Consider the following 24,430-nt stretch of genomic DNA (forward strand, 5'->3'; position numbering starts at 1 on the left):
TCAAACTCAAATAAAACCGAGCCCGATTGCATTTCTAATGCTTGTTTATTACTGGTCCAACTATGTAATAAAAACAATGGCTTGCTTCATTTTGTAGGCGTCCACATACTTGTTGTACGTGCCTGCAAAATGAAGCTACAAGTGCATCATAGTGCCTGTTTTTTTTAGTTTTTTTTTTACCTTTGTATTCTTTAGCCATGCTGTATATTGCATCTGAGATGCAGTACAGCATTGCCAAAAACCTATTGTCAAAGCCAATATGGTCCAAATAAGAGGCCTCTATGCTTCCCCAATGCTTTTTACTCTCTCACTGCAGTCATTGCGTCCAGTTATAGCTTTAACACGTGCCTCAACACTGCCTCCAAACCGGCCTCTTTTTCTTTGTCCCAATCCATCATTCTCTGTACCTCGAAGCAGCGTCTTTAGCCCTTTTCGCTCCTGGCTTGAAGTTCGGTAGCTTGTCTTTCTATCACTTAGGAGATGTCTAGAGGGCGAGGAGGTGTGTGCATTTGTCAACACCTGGAGGCCTGTAATACACATGGCTGTGGGAAGAGGAAATCACTGATGTGTATGAGTTGGTTGAACAGATTTTCATGCATTTAGGAAAAAGAGTGCGCAACGAGGAAGAGTGACTGCATAATACCTGGGCCGGGTGTGAAATAGATGAGTTTTTGAGAAAGTCGACTTCACATGGCGACAATTGTTCGTTAGTGATGAGTGTACTTGGTGAAGGAAAGAGGACAACACATTCAAATACAGTGAAGAAAGAGACAATGTGGATTATTACATGTAAACTATAGGTGTGTATGATCCTAAGAGAGATGTTAGTAGATGAGGGAGAAGAACCCTTTGCTGTGGCAATGGGAGAAGTTTCTCTTCATAGAAGAGGATGGAACTGCATATTGTTTTTCTAATAATTTTCACGCTGCCTCACTTCTAGTTCTGAAAATGGTTATAAATGACGCTAATGAGTAAGGGATACAGTGCAATTGATGAATAAAAAGGCAACTATGTAGGGAGAGGTAAGCTGATAGAGATGTAACGCAGTCTGCCTGATCTAAGAAGCTCTGTCACTGTGCTACCAGGGAGATGGATACGTGGCCCATGGGCCATGTTTGGGGACCAATCCCAGGCAACTGAAGATTAACCCCATTGTGGAATACATCAACAGGTCTCATGGTCCTAAAAATATCCACTGAGAGCAGAGAAAGAATTGCTGAAGAAGCAGACGACCCTAGTCCCAGTTGGTACCATTTCTCATTGAGATTATGTTTTTGTTACATAGATTTATTTATTTGCAAAATTAGATGGTGTAAGTTATAGTAAAGAAATATATGACAGCAAAGCTTTGCCATGCTAGCCTGTTGTGACTCATCGGACTTGTCATCTTTCATAGGATTCTCAACCCTAGGTCAATGTTACTCATTTATTTACCACAGAAGAATGACTCGCTCAGTTTACTAAATTGGACCCCTTGTCCTAGAAGCTGAACCGATCTCTGAAGCATGTCTGTTATTGAGTTGAGTTACCTCATTAGCTTATTGAAATCAGACCTCGCTTTCTAGACATGAAAGTTGGAGTCAGTTTTTTAAATCCTTTGAAAATTGAAGTCCTTAAACTTTCTAGCTTCTTCCCCCTTAGTGAGCTGAAAAGGTGCCTGTGATCCCCAGGTGTATAGAACGCTAAGACAAGAGTGGGGGTAGTGATTGTTTTTATGTAACGGGTTGATTAGAGACAGTCTAAATCGTGTGGAATCCCAGGAAGAAAGGGACAAGGGGGCTTTAAACAGGGAAGGGGGGAGGGTTCTTGATGATAGTCCAGTCAGTACACCGCAGGGTGGGCTTGGTCAGAGTTCCTCCCGCCAGGGACGAAGGGTTGGTCGTATGTCTTCTCTTCCTGTTGGTCAGGACGTCCAGGTTGAGGAGTTCTGTACAGGTCCATTACCCTCAGGGAACAACAAAACAACAACCAGGTCAGTGACTGGTGTTTGTACTAATCACTATACAATCACCGACACCCCAAACACGAGTCTGCATAACTAAAAAGGGAGGTTGGTGCTATGGGTAAGAATGGGAAGAGGAGTAGTGTGAAAGGGTGTAGCCGGGTGCTATTTACACTCCTGACCTCCACCAACCCACAGTGAGGTAGCTAAGAAACGGTACTTGCCTAAGGCCACGACCCTCCTCTTCCTCGGGTCGGCATGACTCGTGCTCGTTGCCACTAGGCGGTTCTCTTGTGGGGCTCTCGCTCGTCTCAGCGTCTTCCTGCTGGTCCGGTCTCCTGCTTGGTCCTTGGTCCTCCGAGTCAGCACAGAATGCCTCCCTGTGCTCTGTGTCCGTGTTTTGTTTCCCCGCTTGCGGGGTTGACGTTGCTCCTCTGGGAAAGACTAGACCGCCTATTTCTTGTTCTGGCGGTCTAGTCGCGTGCGCCATCTTGGGAGTCCCGCTCGCGAAGAGCGCAGGACTACAGTGCCTGTGGGAAAATCAGGATTAATGCACGGACCCTGAAATGTATAATTTAACACTGTTTTTAGCTTTGTCAGGAGACTAGAGCACCTTAAAGCAAAATGGCAAATGTTTATTATATCACAAATCACTGTGTACTTACATACCGAACGTAACCATTTCCAAATTTCTGACCATGCTACATTGCCTTATTTATAGGTAAAAAAGGGGCATCATTTGTCAAGTTATTTGGAGCTAATTGGTGTTTACCTTCATTTATTTATTTAGAAAGTTTTATAAAGCGCCAACCTGACCCTTGTGGATATCAGAGCGCTGTACACAAGGGGAAAGCATGAATAAACTCCGTACAATAGAGGTTCGCACAGTGTAACAACAAGGAATACACAATCAAGATCAGGGACTTTGTTGTGGGCCACACTAGATCAAATTCTCCTAGGGTGTAAAACATTTCCTGTAATATTCAGCAAAACAAACAAAAATGAACTAGCCACAGCATAATAAAATAAGTGACACACCTGTAGGGTGAGGGGCCAAGGGTAAAATAACAGTTAACAACCAAACATAAAATAATTGGAGAACGATATGTTGGGATAAATGTCAAGTCTGTCAACATGGGGACATGTAAAAGAGAACATGATGATGCAGTTAATGATCACTCAAGAAGATCAATTTGGCCTGTTTCTTGAAATAGGCAGTGGAAGGATTGGCTCTAATCTCAGTTGGAAGGGCGTTACAAATTCTAGGAGCAAGACCGGAGAAAGTACGTTTGTACGTACTCTTCTTCTTGAATTTGGGAGGTTTCAAGAGAAGTGTGGATTTACTTCTTAAGTTCTGAACCCGAGCCAGAAAGAACAAGCTTGTTCGCCAGATAGGCCAGAATGTTGTAATGCAAGGCTTTATGCGTGAGGCAAGCTATTTCAAAAAATAATCCTTGCTTCAATAGACAGTCAGTTGAGCTGCACAAGGTCAGGGGTAATGTGCTGGTGTTTTTTGGAGCCTGTGATGAGCCTGGCTGATGCGTTGAAAGTAGCTGTGAGAGGGGCCAAGCTTACTTTAGGCAGCTCCGTAAGGGTCACCAGACCATATTCAAGACGTGAGATCACCAGGGATTGTACTGCAGGCTGTATGTCTTCGGTCGGAAGGAAAGGTTGGATTTTTTTTTAGGGTGTTAAGATGAAAGTTGGCAACCCTAATAGTGGCTCTGAGCTTGCATATTAATGAATTTGTCCAAGGTAATGCCTAATGATTTAGCGGAATCAACCACGGTAGGGGTGCTGTTAAGGGTTGTGAGTTGCTTTAGCCAGTCCAAGGTAGGTGCAGAGTGATTGTGGGGGCAAATAGCAGGAATTCAGTTTTGAGAGTATTCAATGAAAGATGGTTCTGGGCTAACCATTGTTGAGTTTGCGAAAGAGCCTCATTTAAAGTTTTAATGTAATCTAGCGAGGTGATCTTCAAGTAAAGTTGCGTGTCATCCGCATACATGTGGTAATGAATGTTAAGACTGGTTCAGAATGGCAGTGAAAGGTTCCATAAAAAGGTTGAAGAGCGTGGGCGAGAGTATGGATCCTTGCGAAACTCCAATCCTGATCTGGGTACTGGAAGCAAGGGGCTTGTTGTGTTTAATCCTTTGTGTGCGATTATGTAAGAAAGAGGTGAACCTCTTTAGAACCGGTCCCGCCAAACCCATCCTACATTGAAGAAGGTTAATCAAGGTTTCATGTTTGACGGTGTCGAATGCAGAAGGCAGGTCTAGAAGGATCAGAAGACAAGGGACATAATGATCAAGGGATTTCAGGGCGTCATCCACAATGTGCGTTAGTGCCGTTTCAGTACTATGCCCTGCTCTAAAACTGGATTAATAGAGGTCAATATGACTGCAAAGCTGCTTGTGGATGCATTTCTCGAGCAGTTTGGCTAACGTCATGATGTTAGTGATAGGTCTGAAGTTGTTGGGATCAGATAAATCACAGTTTGGCTTCTTATGGATGGGAGTGACTTACCCAATTTTTAGGCAATCAGTGATGCTCCCTTGCAGGAGAGATTCATGAACAATCCGCGACCAAAGAGGTAGAATGGCCAAGTTGAGGTCTTTAAAACATTTTCCAGGATGTGGTTCATTGAAGTGATTGGCCGGTTTTAGAGTTGCCATATCATGGAGTAATTCTGGGCAATCTGGCAGGATAAAGGAATTCCAAGAGGCGTCATTTTTGGGAGAACAACCAAGAAAAGCGAAGATTGCAGATGGAACCACAAGCTCCTCTGGAGATGTGGTGAGTATTAGAGGCAGCACCATGGGAGTGACAGGTTAGAGCTCCAGTTCAATTTCCTAGTTTTTTTCAATGAAGTGCACTGTGAAGTCCTCCCCGCTAGGAAGCGGAGTCATGGAGGATAGGTTTGGGTTGAAAGTGTGGTTTGCTTGCTGTTCGATGATTTCAAATAGCATCTTGGGTCTGTTTTTAGCGCCCACCAGCTGCGCCCTGAAATGGCCAGTTTTAGCAATGCGGATTTTTTTTATTGTAAGCGCTTCTCATTTGCCTTAGCTGTTAGAGGCTGGTGGTGGAAGCCTCGTTTCTCCAGGTCCTCTCTAAAAGCCTACGTTTACGGCGTTAGTCATTTAGGGAACCATTAAACAAAGGTTTGGATTGTTTGAGAGGAATCCTTTTAAGTTGTTTCAGCGCAATGGTGTCATAGGTATTCGCCACAGTGCTAACGTGATGATCAGAAAGATCATCCATATTAGTCATGTTAAGGGAGGCTGCAGTCTATTCATAGTGATGGAAGTAAGAGCATTGATGTTGACGTCTCTCATGTTGCGAGAACATTGTTTCGCTTTAAGAGGTAGTCCCTTCCTGCTAGTGTTCTTTTCCAGTATGTGGAAGGCAGTTTGATGATGATCCGACCAGTCGCAAGGTAGGATGTCACTCATTTGAATGAGATTGTCTCTGGCAACAATGAGGCCGAGGGTGGCGCCTTTGTTGTGGGTGGGTCCCTTACAGAACTGAGAGAACTTGAGATCGGAGAGGAAGGTCTTAAAGGCGCTGACTAAAAGATCATTGTTGTCATTCCAATGGAGGTTAAAGACTCCAAGGAAGATATGGTATAATTGATCCGAACATGAGCTCTATGATTTGCTCTATGAAAATCAAATTGTCACCTTTAAATACAGACATTCATTTGATTTCGTATGACCTGATTCTGGAGTGCATTTTTTTCCAGCTGTATTATTTGTTGATGGCCCAACCATACTTAAAACAAATTTGTAATGTGGACGTATTGGTCAATGGGGTCTGATGTGCAGCACTATAGCATTATCCAATAAATGTAACCCTTACTTTGGGGTATACTTGAACCTAGAGGTTTTGAATACTAAACCTCCAAATAACTAAAGCAGTTAAAATATCTCTCTAATATTTTTCTCAAATACTAACAGAAGTGTTCATTTTTATTACATTTCTCTGCATGCATTCCGGTCAAGACCCTTGTGCTGCAAGGGGATAGCTGAACTCAGTATTGCCTCCTTAATGGTAGGACACAGATGTAATACATTTGCCATTTTTAAGTACTGCAATGTTTGTACCATGCCCTCTTTTAGTCTGGACCAACCACGTGCTCTCTGCTGTGCTCTGAAGTGTTACCGCCTTCGTCAGTGTCTCCTGTACCTTCTACTGTGCCCCAGCCCAACACTTGCAAACCTCTCCTCACATCTTATGCTTTTAAAAGACTCACATCTTTTCCATCAATGTTCCTTGAAAAGATGAAAGCATGACAGCAGACCCAAGGCCTACAACTCTGAAGGATTAACAACCTACGGTTCAGGTTGGTCCCTAACTACTTCCAGTGCTGCGAACTCCAAAACACTGGGCGCTTCAGTGCAGCCTTGATAAAGTTGGGTGCAACTACAGATTACCTGATCCAGTAGCAGGTCCTGCAGAAGGCTGGACTAGTCATCTTTCTGCTATGCCTTTTCCTTATCACTCACAAGTTGCCACTGTGACAGGTGCCCCTATTCAAAACGAACCCTAAATACATAGATTGCCACATCCTTTGGCTTCTAGGGGGGAGTAAGTAAAACAAAAGGGACGTTTCTTTAAAGAAAACTCAAAAGCATGCAAGTTGAAAATGTGAAACGTGTTGTCAGTGGTGCGCTGTGTGGCTTTCCCTGAGGTAAGGGATCCCCACATGGCCGTATATCTTAATGGCTTTACCAGTTTATGGATGTAGAACCTGCTTTAGAGGTGTGTAGTAAAGAAGAATCACCACCTTTATAGGGATAATATGATTGCTGTAATTCCAGGGGAGGATTCTAAACCAGCAGAGGATTGATTCTCTAGTGAATAATATATTATGCTCCTTCCTTCACGCATCAGCGGGTAGTCTGTCATCACTCACCTCTAAATCACTTGGATGCACTGTTTTATACCCGTTTCTTTCATGTGTATGTATATTAGTTGAGTGCCATGGTCTGTCGTGAATTAGAAAAAAAATTCTACTTTGCTGCATTTTCTCAGCACACTGTCTAATTTGAACATTTTTATATTAGTGTCGACCTTCTCATTCCCATGATTACGGGAATGTGTCGGTTTCCGAATCTCTGATCAAAACAACCTCTTAAAGTCAAAATGCTATTCCCCATCTGACAAGTGTGCATGAAATATTATGAGATTCTCCACCACCCCCTTTAATGGGCTACAGAAGCTCGTTTTTATGGCAGAGAGTGTATTTCAAGGTTACATGCCACATCTACGAGCATACCTTAGGCCTGGAATAGCTAAGTAATTCTTCCGGTTTTAGTTTGCCTCCTTTTTCTACAGGCAGTCGAGGGTATTTTGTCACATCTACTATCTCATTGGCTAGTTGAAGACAGGAGAACATTCTTCCCCATTACTATGTGCCAGGAACCTTCTTACCTTGCATTCAAGGTGCTGGTGGAGACAGTCTATACACCTGATTGTATCTAGTTCCTCTCTTCAATTTGTTTACTTCCTCTTATTTACGTCTCCTCCTCGTGTGTCGAGGACACTTTGGCTTCATCTTGTCCTTTCTAAAAACAAATCAAAACTTGGAACGGGGAGATCAGTTATAAGATGTGAGGCTGACATTGTTTTTATTTTTGAAACCTGTTGATAGCATTCCAATTTTATGGTTAACTGTGAAGTCCAGGCTAATTTGTCTGTCTTGTTGTTGGTCGTCTTTAACCACTTTCAAGTGATTGCTACTTTCATCCACTTTAATTGTTCATAGCACTCTGCCCAATTTGAATTTTGCTTAAATAATGAACTAAATACATAATAACCACAAAATCTCCGGGAACAGACAAAGCACCATACAAAAGATAGCATAGAATCCCACACCTAAAGCGTTCACTGAAGTATCGAGAGCCCTCAAATTGCTGCTGTTGGAATGTTACTTCACAAGGGGGAGACGAGTTGGCCTAAAAGGCTAGGGCGGTGGACCGCGAATCTGGGGAACTGGGTTAGAATCTCGGCAGTGACGCTGACCATCCTGTGATTCTGGGCAAATCACTTAATCTCCTCGTGCTTAACAAAAATTAATATGTCCTCATGTAATGCAACTGGTGCTATGTAAAGCGCTCTGATACCCGATTCGGGTCAAGTTCGCGGTATATAAAACTCTGTAAAAAAAATTATAACAAATAAATAAAAATAAGAGAATTTTGAGTACCTCTTGAACATTCCGTAAAGTGAATAGGTCTGTGGCTGTATCAAGAAACATACGCAATTTAGTTTAAGGCATACATTGATAGAAAAGAATGCTCCCCAATGTTTGGAAACCTAAAACCCTGCATATTCTACTGCTCTAAAGGACAGATATTCGAAAAGGATGAGTGAGGAAAGAAATACAGCACGATGACGGAAACATGTTTACATTTCAATGCTGTGTGCAACGCACCTTAAGGCGCTCTGGGGAACGTGAAGCCAGCAGCAGATAGACAATAAGTAGTGGGGTACTTGAAAAACAAAACTAAGCCCCTGATAGAAAAAAAGGAAACCATATTAAGAGGCATGTCAAAATAAATGTAAACCTTTGGTTTAACTAAGAAAGATTTTCACCGAATAAAAACCTACTAAAATATAATGTACACACAGTCGGGCAGTTTAGGCCCCTGGGTTCAAGTTGTGAGTTTACCAATTAGAAATTTAATTTGCGTTTCTTGGGAAGGATGTGCATATGATGGAAATGTTTAAAATAAAAGTGGACAATTGGTTTAAAGAATTGAAGGTGACCAAAGGGGTTTGGGTCCATGTGGATGCGCTTATGGTGCGCTAGGAAGGCTATTCTAAATGTAAATCAGTATGCAAACGAAGTGACTGGGAATTTGTAAAAACGGTTCCTTTACTAGATTTCTTCCAGTAGCCGATTGAACCAAAAACGGTAGAGGAAATCAATCTACCTTGCACATAGTTCTACGGTCCTTTACCCTTTTATTAGTAAGTATTCTTTTTAGTCAGACCTCCTTTCGTTATTGCGGTAAATCTTTCAACATTACAAAATTGTATAATCACGCAGTTGAAAAAGTGAAATAAAACTAACATTTTAAAACGTGCTTCTAGAAACACAAATTTCGCTTTTTCATATAAAGTCTGCACAAGCTTTGCAGCAACAAATGGATCTTCATGAACATTTTGTTTAGGGGGGGTAGTATCTTAACATATGATGTATTTTCTGAAAGACTGTTGATTTTCGTTTTCATTAACTTACTTTTTTCACCTCATTTTTTTTTCATAACTGTACTCTGTAGCCCCCAACATTTTGGATTTATTTCTTGTATGGTGCCATCATAGTTTTCTTCACCCTTTTATTATTCTAATATGCCTACTTTAGGCATTATACCTGCAGTATACAATATGTAATATTTGTGAATTATCCCTAAAAATTATGTTTACATATATTTAATCTAAAATTTTCCCAAAACACGATTGAGCAAGGTGTATACATGACACTAAATATTCCAAAGGTTTGACCTCAAGGTGTCTGGAGATGGTTCAGAACGTGGAGAGGGCATCCTGTTGATACGGTACATGGAGGATGCAGGAATTCGCTATGGCTATCTGGACATATAAATAATTATAAATCATTGTAGTGGTTTCATAATACACTAGGAACCAAGATCCACATCGCTTAGGAGTTTAAAAATAAATACCTTTATCCCAATCCACCCAGCGCCATTTAATGGGTTCGTCTAACATAAAGAGGCAATCCAGAATACTACAGAGTAAAAGTATATTCCACTAAGAACGCACAAATCAGTGAGTGGCAAATCTCTCATAACAGGATTTGCAAGAAGCTGTTCATGAAAATGATAGTATAATGTATGAACTATACAGTACAGTGAACCTCTTTAATCTTCATCTTAAAATAGAAGGTTTCGGAACGGTGTTTCAAACTTAATAAAATGTGGATGAAACCACAATATGTGGGGCTGCTAAATTATGAAAATTACTTTCCATTTTTCAGAGTGGTGATTGTGACCTTGTATGTGTGTTTAAGCATGGATACGTTTAGATTGGTGCACATGAAAGTGCCATATTTAGGCAGCCTGTAGATCGTTTATCTTTCCTGAAAATTTTATAAACAGATTAATAAAGCGAACCGGTGTCTTTTGAAAAATTCAATTAGTTCAATCTATGCTACACATTCGCGTTGTGTGTCAATGAATATAATAGTCACCCGCTCTAGCCCCACAAATCTTGCAGTTAGGAAAGATGGGCTCTTCCCACATTCAAGCCCTAAAGAAAATTCTCCATATCTGTCGTTCTCACATCCGATGTGAACATTGATTTAGTTTTCATATCGACCAATCCGCAGCTGGAGGGTGTTTCACTCTGTATGTAGTTCATGCAGTGTGAAGTAAGTTGTATAACTTGAGGATGCAATGGACTACTTAGACTGGTGACAGAACATGCCTTGTTGTACACTGAAACTGCTCCTAACTGTTGTTTTAAATATAACCTCTAAAGGCCTTGGGAGTCATACACCTGAGAGAAATACGTGTTAGCTGAGTAGTCATCTTTCGCAATACCAAACAACAATAAGACTTAACTCACATTTTAATTACACACTCATGAGCTGAATAAAAGTGGACCATGCTTCACACAAACCTGCTTGGGGTTTCCTTTGCGGAACTTAGACTGATTGTGCTACCAGCCATATCCTTATGGATATTGTTCAGCATCTCTGAGTAAGACAGTCGATCCGAGCAGAGCTCCCAACATATCTGACAAACACTTGAGTTCGGTATTACTTTCTGCCTGCCTGAATCCCAATTGCATACCCTCCTTTTTTATTTTTTTATAAAACTTAACAATGCCCTGTGGGCCACCCCTCCACTCACTCTTGTAATCATTTTTGTGTCAGTCAGACATATGTTGGAATGCACTCCGAAAGGCTAGTTCGTTTTGGAGAGGACCATCTTGTCAGTTCAGCAAAATCTTCATATTTCAAGAGAAATATTAGTCACATTATGTTCATCCATGATCAGCGGTCAGAGATAGGAAAAACCAACTTGCATATCTTGCGCACTGTCAAAGAGTGATGTCATTGGGGCAGTGTCATTGCTCTGTCACACACCTATCGGTGAGTAACAACTATGACAAATTAGAATACCAGTGTTTCGACAATTAAATGTTTAATTACCTAAAGAAATCTTTCATTTTACGTTAAATCAACAGGGCTGTGTGGCATGTCATGGATATAGAAATGTCAATATTAATAGATTTGTGGGTTCCTTAAATTTTTCTTTCATTAACTTCCTACAAATGAAAATGTTATCAGTCAAGGAATATTCCTAATATACCGACTGCACTGTCCATCATGAATGGTTCCAGACACCAGGAGCATATGTCCTAAGCAACCGTTCATGATATTGCGGACTTATGAAGAGCAGCAGAGCTTGGGGCCCAAACTTGACATGAATTATTTTGTAATTTGCTATACAAACTTGAGTATTCATTCTAAAGATATAAATGAGAATCCATATGGGAGGGAAAATCGAAATTGACAAGAGGGGATATGCAGGGCTGTTTCCATATTTGATCATTTATTCTAGTATCCCCTGTCACCAAATAAACCAAGGTCTGTTTTTTTTTTTCGCTCAATAAAATATCTTCAGAATCATCTTATGGTGGATGGATAAAATAGGACACTTTTGAACTAGAACAATTTCCAGCTGTAATGAAAGGAACTGATTTATTTCTGTATTCTGATGTTTGTGGCCATTTTCATGCGTGCTTCTTCACCTGTTTTATATAAATATATATATTCTTTTTGTAGGCCTGAAGTAGCTCAAGATGAGTGGCCTTGGGGAGAGTGCGGCCGAGCCTGCCAGCAATGATTCCAGGAAGAGGAAGGGGTCCCCGTGTGACACCCTGGTGCAGAGGTAAGCATAGCACACACATTAATTCGTTAACATGTTTACCACAAAAAGCATTAAAGCAGTATTTGTTTGTCAGCCATACCAGGTTTCTTCGAAATGCAATGTACATAATTTGCTAGATTTAGATAGAGCTGACATGTTTGGACATGTGAAAATTTTCTTTTAACTCGTGATTCCACAACTCTGTGTCTATATGCACATTCTTTTCTCAAACAGTTAGGTCAGGTTCGTAAAATGTTTCCAATACTGTATCTGGAACACGTTTCCAAAAAAGATTTGTCAGTAGTGGAGGAGGCGATGTTTGTATTTTTCAGGCGTATGAGAGCCTATGGTGTAGGGAGCATGTGTAGCAAAGGTGCTTGGCGAAATTCTGTGTCGTGTTATGGATTTGTCTCTCAAGGTCTTGTGATTTGCATTTAGATTTTTGCTACTCACAATCATTCAGGTGTCTTTTTGCCCACACTTGTTTCAGTGAAAAAAATACTCGTCCTTAATCTCAAGTAAATAAATCTCATTACATTTGTTTAGCTGAAATTCAGGTATGGATATTAAAACTTATAAACCACAATGCGCTATCAACCTAACAAAAATGTTTGAAGATTGAGTGAACTAAGAGTATAGACCTACTTAGCAAAGAGTCAAAATGTGGTGTGTTTTGTACCACTAAAATGCCAGATGTCTTTGTTTTTCAGGTAAGAGGTTTAAGCGTTTTATATACACAGAATTACAATAAGCTTTTAGGTAAAACACATTGTGTTCAAATTAAAGGACCACATTTTCAGATTGTTCATAGGTGTTGTATTTCAGTCTTGTGGAATCTTCAAAATTGCATTTTGTGCCTGGTAAAACAGGATCAGCGAACTCGTGTTTGCAGCCGCGATCGCTTTCGCCGGGGGCCTTCTCATTCTCTGTTTCATGTAAATAGCTGCATTCGCCTTTACGTGCATTCTTTTGTTGAAAGGCAACTGCTGGCCACATTAGCTACCCTTCTGGTCCATAGCTTTGTGGGAATTGTCTAATGTGGATACTATATACCTCTTGCAACAAGGTCTTTGGTGTTGCTGTTGGTGCTTGTTACAGTTCGTTTTATTTAGGAGACCCTGGAGAGAGTGCCGCAAGAAGATGGACAACAATAAACGTCAGAATCGGACTTTCCTGTATGGGAGAGGCCAGAGGACGAGTACTGGAACAAGACCAAACAGCCTATTTCTTAAGACTGTCTAGTATGCTGAAGACTGCTGGTCAGACAGCCTGAAAGCCATAGTGGTTATGTACCAGTGCTTCTCACACTGACCACTCTATGTAGAGTTAAGGCTGTGCCAGCCTCATGGAGCTAAGTTTAGGCATACCTGATCACTGTGACTAAGATGGATGGATCTGTCAGTTGACCAATAGCTTTCCTGGTTCGTCCTGTGGATTACTGTTAAAGGGACTGGCATGTATACTAGTTTCCTGTTTTGGGTGAGTGTAGTTCTTCATTGTGACAGATAAATGGACTGGGGCATCCTGTACTTTTGTTACTGCTGTTTTACAACCATTTCGTTGTAAAATGTATTATTATTATTGTTTACAAAAGGTAAAACAACTATATACATGTATAACTCTTTTGTAGTTGTGGGTATTTATGTATAATAGACCTTTTCCCGGGATGCAGCAAAACTCTTTAAATAGGAATTGTAGATGTTGGTTCTAAATCGACTACAGGTGTTTGCATGGATGTTTACAACAGCCGCAACATATGGGCGCACAGACAATGAGATACACTTATGTCTCGATGCATTTTTGCAAAATCGGGAGGAGGGACACAAGGGAGTTGATTGATAAAAATATACATGGTAGCAGGCTAGAGAGTTGTAAAAAAATTTAGCACGTGGTGAATAATAAAATGACAACAAATTCAGGGCTTAAGCGGGGGAAGAGTTAGTCTGCTCCATGCAAAGACACCTAAAGAGTAGTAAATTGACAATCAGCGTTTGGTAAGCTCGATGAAGCAGGTGATTTCCAGATTGGTAATGCTGTGTCCTGAGATGTCCTACGATATGACTCCCCAAAGTCCTCACTAAGTGATCATGGTCAATTCCAGTCATCAAGTGGTAGGGCAGTTGCATCTGCGCTTTACAGAAGGATGGCCGTCTTGGAAATCAGGCGGCAGGTGTTATTGTAGTTTTGAAGCAACAACGGCGGACCCTTTATGCCGCACCTCTTTGCCAGTTCCTAAAAGTGTGGTCGCTGTGCAAACTACCGCTACGCCAGCCGTTTAGTGGCGTCACTGTGCTCCAGATCGAATAGTCATATAACCAATTGGGGGTGCACAGCTTCAAGAAGTCCACGGAATCAATGAGAGTAAGAAAATAACTTCTTTATTCAATAATTTTTCTAATAAAAAGTCAATTTGTTTTTACACAATCCAGCCAACGCGTTTCATCCCCATTGCGGGAACTTCTTCAGGGCAAGCAAAAAGTGTCCCACATCTGAGTACACTTATAGTGCAAATATATCCGTAATCGTAGGTAAAGTATGCAGCTGTCGAAATTGGTGACCCCTTGTAATGTCCAATAAGCTCCTGTCTGAACCTGAATAGAAAAGCAGCAACGTCCATCAATTGTATGTAAAGAGGAGGTCTATTATTGGTAAAAAGCCCCCGTCTCAACAAATCAGCGACTGAGTACAAGCTAAATATGATCGTCACCGACTTCAAATCCAATTCTGGTTCCAATAGAGGGGATCCAACCGTAATCTGGTGGTCCCACCCAAGGATAAATCAAAATTTGCTACAGAGCTGTCTAGATTGCTCAAAACCATCAACGGAGGAGAGGCTATTTAAATCTCTAGTTAATGTGGCGCGGGCCTGTACTGGTCAACAAACAGCTACCTTTTCAGGGATTCATTTTGAGTAAATCCTCTTGTGACAAAGTGTATTGCACCAAGGACACATAGATAGAAAGGATAGAAGTTACTCCTTTGTTCACGAGAATTCCCTTCCGTTCTCCTCAGATGTGGCCAGATGACTTTTTGCTTGCCCTGAAGAAGTTCCCGCTTTGGGGATGAAACACGTTGGCTGAATTGTGTAAAAACAAATTGACTTTTTATGAGAAAAGTTTTTGAATAAAGAAGTTATTTTCTTACTCTCATTGATTCCATGGACTTCTTGAAGCTGCGCCCCCCCAGTTGGTTATCTGGCAGCTGTTATTGTCTTCATATGTTACCTGACACTAGTTTCTCGACTCTGAGGTCGGAATTGGTCTAAATGTTCTGTAGCATTTTTCTTTTTAATTGTTCTCTGTAATTTTCTTCGCCTTTGGTTGTGTTAAGTGCTTCGGGTAGATGTGAAATTTAAGGGTGCAAATCTTCTTTAATAAAAAAAGTTACTTAATTCTGGTAATTTATTTAATGAATATTGTATTCTTCCACAGATTGCGCCTCACATTTACACCTCCTGTTTTCTGAGGGTGTGTTAATTCTTCAGTAATGGTGTTTTTCATGGCTTTTTGCCCCGGCTTATGGAGCAGGAAATGGAGTGTAAGTGAGGACTCTGGCTCTAGGGACTACTTTATGGTGCTGCTATGTCACTTCTGGCAGCGACCACTGGCAATCCATCGCTGGTGTCACCCCGCACTGGATGGCTGAACTGCTGAAAAAAATTCAGGCTCTATTCTGGCGCCACCAGATAATTCTTGAAATGAGTCTGTAGGGATGTAGAGTACCCACCAGATAAAGTTCTACTATAAGCATTATTGAACTGCAAAATTCTATGCTGTTAAAATAATATTACAGTTCTTTATTTTACTGAGGCAAAGTAGCATAAAATCCCACATGGGTTCTACTTAAACTGCTATATTTACTATGCAGAAAGGTGTTGTGGAAAACAGTACCTTCCACTTTGTCAAAAGCCCTGTGCAAGTGGATGTAGCAGTAAACATAACAAACTTTGCTGAGAAAATCTTCACTGCCATGCAGAAATGGCTCACAGACACTGTAGATGTGCACTCCAGTAAAGCCCCTGCATAATGCCTTCTTGACAGGTGGTTTATGCGATCAGCCTGGTCAATGGCAATTGGGCTCTGGATATCATCATGGAACCTGTGCTTGGCCAACAGAAGCGCTCAGATGAAGCAAAAAGGGAAAGCATAGTTCAACTAGACCTCTTGAAAAGATTCCCTTATGTCCCTAGTCTGATCTACTCAGCCTCCCACATGCTAGAAGTTGTATCAGCAAGTGGTGCCCTTATCTTGCTTTCCACGCGCTCCACAGCCAGCACTGACTCTCTTCTATTCTGGCCATTTTATTTCTGGATGTACACATGATACTCGTTTGATGTTTACTATATGATCGGCATCCTTTCATTGCCTGCCTTGCTTCAAGTAGAGGTTGGTGGTACTCACTAAGCTAGGAATTGGTGCATGACACTTGTTATGCTGGCTCATGAGCGTGCCGCTTGCGTCCCACATATCCGCAGGGCAGAGTCGAACTGACCTATAGGGCAATCTGGCAGTGCTAGAAGGGCTGGTCAGACAAGTCTGTGGATGGTCCGGTATTTTGGCTGTTTGTGGACTTGTTTAATGGTGTGATGGGCCTGTTTTTACAATCGATTTCAGTGATATTACCACAAACATTGCCTGCAGCAACCACAAAAGCACGCTGCCTCCCATACCTTGGACAACACCGACACAGAGTGTCTGTACAAGTTTAAAACTGCCCCAATTTGCAAATGTGGGCCACTTGTTTAGCTATCTATGTGGCTAACAGGAGCCACTTTTATTTTGGCTTCTGGGCCCATCTCCTGTCTGTCTGACCCTACCGCTGGGTAAAGCCTCTAGTTTGAAATCAGGTATTTCATTTTCAACTCCTTGTTCTCTTACTTAAAAGCAATATGTGTCCTTTAATCCTCTGAGCGCTTCATACAAATAATGTCTCATTTACACATTTCCAGCGCTAATTGAGCAGAATACAGAATAACGCGTCTCTGATACCAGAGGGATGTAAGGAGAGTGTCCCTAACTTGGGCTCTTTTTGTATTTTGACTGACAGGGTAGCTCAATAGGTCTAGCGCATACTGTGGAATACTGAGTGCCATACAGAACAAGCTACATTGTGATATGAAATATTATCTCTAACCTTGTACATAATGGCCAGAGATGTACCCAAGCTACCACCTGTCAAGGAAAGGTAGGGAGAGAGGCGTGGCAGTACACATTGGTCAGAGATGTACAGTCACTGCCTGTCAAGGAAAGCTAGAGAGCACCATGGCCAGAGATGTACGAGAGTTACTGCTTTCTGGGGAAAGGCCGCTAGACATGTACTATACCTGCTGCCTGCCAAAGAGACGTAGGTAGAGGCCTATGGAGATGTATCGGAGCAGCTGCCTGCCAAAGAGAGCTATAGAGAGGTTTCAGGAGATGTACCAGAGCTGCTGTCTGCCAAAGAGAGCTACGGAGAGGTCTCAGGAGATGTAACGGAGCTGCTGCCTGCCAAAGAGAGCTATGGAGAGGTCTCTGGCCTTGTACGGGAGCTGCTGCCTACCAAAGGGAGCTAGGGAGAGGCCTCTGGAGATGTACTGGAGCTGCTGCCTGACAAAGACAATTAAGGAGACTCCTCTGGCGATGTACCGGAGCTGCTGCCTGCCATAGAGTGCTAGGGAGAGGCCTCTGGAGATGTACCGGAGCTGCTGCCTGCCAAAGAGAGCTATAGAGAGGTCTCAGGAGATGTACCGGAGCTGCTGCCTGCCAAAGAGAGCTATAGAGAGGTCTCAGGAGATGTATCGGCGCTGCTGCCTGCCAAAGAGAGCTAGGGAGAGGTCTCTGGCGACCTACTGGAGCTGCTGCCTGCCAAAGAGAGCTAGGGAGAGGCTACTGGATATATACCGGAGCTGCTGCCTGCCAAAGAGAGCTATAGAGAGGTCTCAGAAGATGTACCGGAGCGGCTGCCTGCCAAAGAGAGGTCTCTGGCGATGTACCGAAGCTGCTGCCTGCCAAAGAGAGCTAGGAGAGGTCTCTGGCGATGTACCGGAGCTGCTGCCTGCCAAAGAGAGCTAGGGAGAGGCCTCAGGAAATGTACCGGAGCTGCTGCGTACCAATGAGAGCTATAGAGAGGCCTCAGGAGATGTACCGGAGCAGCTGCCTGCCAAAGAGAGCTATAGAGAGGTCTCAGAAGATGTACCGGAGCGGCTGCCTGCCAAAGAGAGGTCTCTGGCGATGTACCGAAGCTGCTGCCTGCCAAAGAGAGCTAGGAGAGGTCTCTGGTGATGTACCGAAGCTGCTGCCTGCCAAAAAGAGCTAGGGAGAGGTCTAAGAAGATGTACTAATCGCAAGCTGGTGGCCAAGCCTTTGCTTGCAGCACTTTTAAAACCCGTTTACAAAATGTCTCGCAGAGCAGCGCATGCGCTGACTCAGCGAGACCTAAAAACAGTAGAGCCTTTTAGGAAATAGTGAACCGGCCCTTAACCTAAAAATATGAATCGGGCTAGATTGCCATAAAATGGACCACGAATGGGTTTCTCATTTTGAAAAAATATTTAACCCAGTATTGCCTGATAATACATTAAGACCCCCAGCTGACCCTGCTATAACTTCTGTGGCCTTAGTTAAATTTGATAAGATCATTACAGTCTAGGGAAGTGCATACTGCCATACTCCGTTAAGCAACAGGCAAGGCAGCAAGACCAGACGGGGTGCCAGCGGAAATTTTTAATCATAATTTGGATTTCTTGGGCCCGTTGCTTACAAATGTTTTTAGATCCATAATAATCGGGGGATGATCAAGTCGTGGAGGCAGCCATTTAAAATAAAAGGAGATAAGAATGTCCCCTAAAATTATCAGCCGATTGCAGTGCTTGACTCGTCTGGGAAAATCTTTGGTAGGGTCATTTTGTGGAAACTGGAAGCATGGGCGAATAAAAAGTCTTTTTACACCAGTGCAATGTGAGTTTCGCCCAGGACTTGGTACCATTGAGCAATCTCTAAATCTCTCCCTAATATTGGGTAAGTACTTCAAGGCAAGGAGAGGTGCCATACATATTGCTTTCATGGACCTCTGCTGTGTCTTTAACTTAGTAGATAGAAATAAACTGTGGGACATTATGGGACATGCAGAATTGGATGTGCCTTTATAGAGCATACGTCAAGACACAAACATGAGTTTGTTATTCCAAGACAGGCAAGCAAACTTCCTGCGCTATTATATGTGGACGATGCTGTCCTTTTGGTTCGCCCTACAAACGGCTTGCAAGCACTTTTAGATGGGTTTTATAGTTTTATGCAGGGTCTGAAATTCAAGGTAAATCATGATAAATATTACATCTTAACATGTCCACCATAGACTTCCCACTCAAATAATTTTGTTAATGGAAATGCACCTTTTACGAAAACGATGAATTTTAGCTATCAGGGTATTTCATTTAGTGCCAACCTGAGATGGAACCGTTTAATAACCCGAAAATCCCACTCCGTGGAGCCGGTATGTGAATATAGTATTCAGATTTGCAAAACGTTTGGGACATAAACCTCCCAAAGAACTGACCATGCTATATAAAAGTAAATGTTAGTCTGTAGGCACATACAGTGCTGGAGTGTGGGGGCATACGCCTGTAAAGATCCTTCAGGCAGTAGAAAATACATTTTAACCGCATCGATGCGGCGCATATTTCCGCTGTGCGCTAACCGCAAACGGAAGCCTAGCTCGTCATGAGCGTAGGAGAGGTGTACCTCATGACGAGCTGAGCTCGTCATCAGCATCGTGGGTGTTGACCAGTCTTTTAGGACTCTCCACAACGAGTTTTATAACTCATAAAAGATGGGTCTAGATTTCTTAGAAGACAGGGTGGGCTTGGCACCCATCTTGCTGTGAGTTAAAAGTTGGTCCACCCCAGACTTTGGTTGTACTCTGGAAATTGTGGAGGATTGCCTGAAACAGACTAATATGCTAGCTATCCCATGTATGAAGTACAACAAAAACACTCTTCAAGACCTAGGATTAGAATGCCAGCAAGATAACCACACTCTCGAAGACCTTGGACATATAGTATGCACACTGAGATAAGATGCGACTTGAGAAAGTTTTAGATCTGATTACTGTTTATTCATACACTGCATTTACAACCTGCGAAGGCATGGAGCCCTATCTGTCCTGGATAAAGGCTCCAGCTCAAAGATTCCGTCTAACTCATCTTCAAGTAAATACGATCCATTTTTTAGTGGCCTTTCCTCTTACTGGGACTTGGCTTGATTTTTTTTACGCTCCTGTATGCCCGAGATGGTATGTCCACTAAGCATTTTATGTTATTTTTCACCTTACACTCTGATTTTAGAACCCGTTTTTTTATGTCCAATTTTATCAGGAATAGGTCTTAAACACCAAGGAGGTTTACTGATTCTACAACACCTTGAGTGCCCAACAATCAGCTATGCAGTGCTAAATTGTATTGCTCGGCAAGGAGTCTAAGGAAAATATATGCAGCATGATTTTAGCTGTGCCAATACGGAATGCCAATGATGTTGTGCATTTGTATTTTAAATTATGATAGCGACTTGTGTGACATTTTTGTATTTGTTTTAATATGTGCTTTTATGGTAATGTTGCTGACGGAATAAAGATCATTTGAACTCGAAAAGAAAGTATTTTCCATGAAACCCGCAGTTTAAACCCTTTCATCCCTCTGCAGCTAGAAAGAGAGCAGGTGTTTGATGCATAAACCCCCGCCGTGCACGTCGTTTAAGAACAACCATTAACACAATCAGTGTCCGCTGGTGGCCATTACTTGTCGTTAGTTCGATTTCACAACAAGCCATGGGGGCGCGAGCCTTCCTGGAGACACGACCGCCGAGGCTTGGGTTCTATTAGTGTTCAGCCATTGACCTACCTGCACGTGCCCTGATTGATCGCACATTGCACCTTGCTGCCTCCATGCCCGATGCCCATGGCGTGCCGTGTCCTTTGCTTAGCAGGTGATGATCGTTAGCACTTCTTAGAAAGAGCAGCAAGTTATAGGCCCCTGCTTGCTTGCCACCAAAACAGCTAGGTTTGAGCTGTGATGCCCGAGAAGGCGCACAGCACACTCTGATTTGGCATCCCTTTTCCCCTTTCTGTGTCTGATGTTGTAGCCGTATGTTTTTCTCCATCCTCAGACTGCACTGAACAGTTTGACTGTGGCCAGTGACACCTGAAGAAGCAAGAGTTGACACACGCATAGGCGAGGGCCTGGTGTCTGCAGATGTCCCTACCCTTCACCCTGGGCTTTCTCTGTCTTTATGGCAGAATTCGAGGACCACGGTTGTGTACGTTGCCTCTTCTGGAGTGTCTTTCACCGAATTAAATATGGTTGTGTTTCTTCAATCGTTCAGTTTTATATAGGGTTAGCTTTTTCTCCTGCATTTCCAAGACTTTAGCTTGTCATGGGCAGCTGCAGAGCTACAACCGAGCGCCCCATATCATCATAATAATCTGTAATGGATAGATTATTGTTTTGATGCTAAGGGTGGCCTCCAGTTGCAGCAACTGTTTTTGTTTATTGGCTTCTTTCCGACCCAGAGGTACTTTGGCTAGAGCATAGGTTGTATTCCAAGACAAGACGTGGTTGTGCTTGTGCTTGCTTTCATGCATTGGATTTTTCTAAATTGGATGTACCCCTCATAGTGATATCCACCAAAATGTTGGTCGTTAGGAAAGAGAAACTGTTTTAGGTGATTTCGAGTTCACATGGCGTGACTAGTTGCACACGGAACCCCCATCAAGTGTTTGCAGCAGGGTCAAGTCAAGGTCCGGGTTCACCACTTTGGCTAATATTTTTAATAATTAGTAGTGCAAAGGCGAAGCAATTTTTCGTGCTTTATTACTTTTTGTTTTCACGCTCTTTCAAATCATCAGATCAAGGATGTGTTGGGCTTATCTAAAGGTGTGGCGCCGCGGCCAGGGTGACTGACGCTGGAATCTGGGGATCACGGTTCGATCCCCGGCTCCGGCGGCAGGTTAGCCCAGCACCATGTGACTCTGGGCAATAGCTCGCTTAATCTTCCCGACGGCCCCAAGCGCCTAGGGACCCTTACGGGTGATTGTGCGCTTTACAAATGTGGATTATTATTAAAGGTCATAGGAAGGCACACAAGCGTGCTCTAGTGGACGAGTTAGGAAAGCATCCTGCAGCTTTAACGGTCATTGGACTCCCCAGAGTGCATCCTTCATTGGTTCCACCACAACTCCGAGATGTGCGTTTAGAAATGCAGATTTTCTCTGTCACTAAGTGGGACTTGAATGTTCAGAAATGTGCTGATTCTGATCCTTCCCTTACAAGAAGGCTTGGACCCATGATTGGGTGGCAGGAGCCATGAGCAACTCCAGGGCAGGCTTTGCTCATTTTACAACAGTGGCTCCTGAAACACAATAACTAGCCAATAAAAGATTCAGAAGGCAGACCTATAAAGGTTTCCAAGTCCTAGTAGTCCCATCCCATTGACTTTGAAAGTGAGATGGGGCTACCTCCAATGAGAAACATCACTCTAACAATGCGCTTCATAATTGATAAACATTCCAATGGTCAAGACCTCCAGCCCCAGCAGTTTCAACAAGAAACTAAGTCATTTGGACATGCTCCTCATTTTGTTTCCATTCCTTTGTCTGCTGATTGCAACTCATATAAGGACTGATCAATTGTGTACAGTTCTGTGTCTCTTCGCTACACACCAAGTAGCTCTTTCAGAGCAAAAAGATGCATAAACCAGCTTATTTTGATGTTAATACGGCCAGGGACGGTCCGCTACGGCAGAGGAGCTTCGCCTCACTGCTCTCAGAGCTGGAAAAATAAAATGATAATAACCTTGTTATTATCATTTTATTTCTTCTTCGCTATAGGGCTGGGTTGGGGCGGGGCTAGTATCAGCCTGGGAGGAGTGGTTCAAGGATACTCTAAGTGTGCATGAATGCATTGCCAGCCGTCTCTGCCCGGCCAAACACTCTTGCGCACTTTTCATGCTTCCCAGCAGGCTGTAATAAACAGCCTAGTTGGGAACATGCCCAGGCTCCCTATCCCTGTTTGAGTGCCGAACCACAGTGCTCAGACCAATCACAACAGTGCATTGCAGCGTTGTTAATGGCTTTGGGGAGCCTGTGTGCTTCCAGCACCGAAGCTGAGGAGAAGGCAGACGTGAGAAGGGACCGAAGCAAAGAAGAATCAACGGCCGAGAAAAGGTAAGTGTTTTTTTTTTTACCCCACCACCCCCATTCTCTGCCAGCTGTCCCTGAATACGGCAGCCTTTTCGTCTTTCTTATCATAATCATTTGTTTTGATCTGGTGCTGCGTACAACATTCTGCCATTTTTAGGCGCTACATATTTAGTGTTAGTTTTGCTTTCGAAAGAAAGCTGAGCAGGTCCTGTCTGGATTCAAGCTTGTGAATTGAAGATCATTATATGCTGGCCCCAAGTGTTGTAACTTATTGACTCATCTTGCTTGGTTCACCCTCTTAAAGATCTACTTAAAGCGCCACCATAGCAACATGACTTGCTAGGTGGCCTTGAGGAAGATGAAAGATTGAGGAGATTATCGTAAGTGATAGTAGACAAGAGTAAAGGTAAGGACTTTGTAAGGTCTGTGTGTTCTAAAGAAGCAGTGTCTATCGTTTTGATGATTTTTTTTTTAAGACTGAAAACATTCAATTCTTAGGGCCTTTATTTACATGTTTCCATTTTATTTTTGTACACTAACTACGCTGAGTCACCTTTGAGCGCTCAGGAAGGGAGAACAGGGACATGTGCTAGGTCAGTAGGGGTCATATTGGCAGCTGTCACTTTATCAAGGATAATAGATGGTAATTTTTAGATATTGGAAACAGTCTTGGTATCTTGTGTCCTATAAGACAACAGGCCGAACTTAGGCATTTGAGCTGCTCGATGATTGCATGAGTCAGATGGTCTTCTACATGAGCTGCCCTAGAGACGGATCGGTCCCTGAGTTAGGCGAAGGCTCAATGGAAAGATTTGTCTACACGGCACTGTAAAGTGCACTGCTACATCTCTTGTCTTAGTGTGAACAGATAGCCAGTGAATTCTGAGAGGTTTACCGTAGGCTCCTGGATGCTAGGTAGGTCAAGACAACTCTGGGAGGTAAGTGAGAGTGTGACCAAAGAGCACTCAATTGAATCAGATTGTCAACTGGAGCTGGTGATGGGGCTTGCAAAGGATAATCTGCATTCTGGACCCCTCGTGTACAAAGTCTGCCATTTGTTTTTAGAATGCCACCCGTTTCGGTGTTTTTAATTTTTAGGTCTCGCCTAAGCAATCCCGTTAGGGATGCTGCCGAGATTATAGTAAGGTTTTCAAAAAGTTTACCCAAGCTACAGATCGGGTACAGTGCATGTGAGCTGGGCGCGTGCACATCGCACACCATTGTCATCAGACTCAGACTTCAAAGGAAGCCGCTCCCCCGCCCCCGCCACCCAATGCCGCTCCCCCGCCCCCACCACGCAACGCCGAGAGCTTGGTATGGCCCTCCCCAGCACAGAGCATGCATCGCTTGTTTACCTTTTCTCCAACCGCCCAATCTGTGTTGTGTAACTTTATACCCCCGCCTCCTTTGTGTTGCTTAA

At 42.9% G+C, this 24,430-nt stretch overlaps 1 protein-coding gene across 6 annotated transcripts in view; it reads left to right on the top strand.

Annotated features, from left to right (window-relative positions):
- Positions 1-24,430, top strand: part of NCOA1 (nuclear receptor coactivator 1) — a 986,743-nt gene that overhangs the window by 410,276 nt on the left and 552,037 nt on the right. For all 6 annotated transcript variants that reach the window (XM_078649914.1, XM_078649919.1, XM_078649916.1 and 3 more), the window contains one exon: positions 11,757-11,862. In XM_078649914.1, the coding sequence (XP_078506040.1) occupies positions 11,774-11,862 (89 nt within the window). In that variant the 5' untranslated portion in view covers positions 11,757-11,773. The remainder of the gene's footprint in view (positions 1-11,756; positions 11,863-24,430) is intronic.

This window comes from Lissotriton helveticus, chromosome 6 (assembly GCF_964261635.1).
Source record: "Lissotriton helveticus chromosome 6, aLisHel1.1, whole genome shotgun sequence".
Classification (NCBI taxonomy): domain Eukaryota; kingdom Metazoa; phylum Chordata; class Amphibia; order Caudata; family Salamandridae; genus Lissotriton; species Lissotriton helveticus.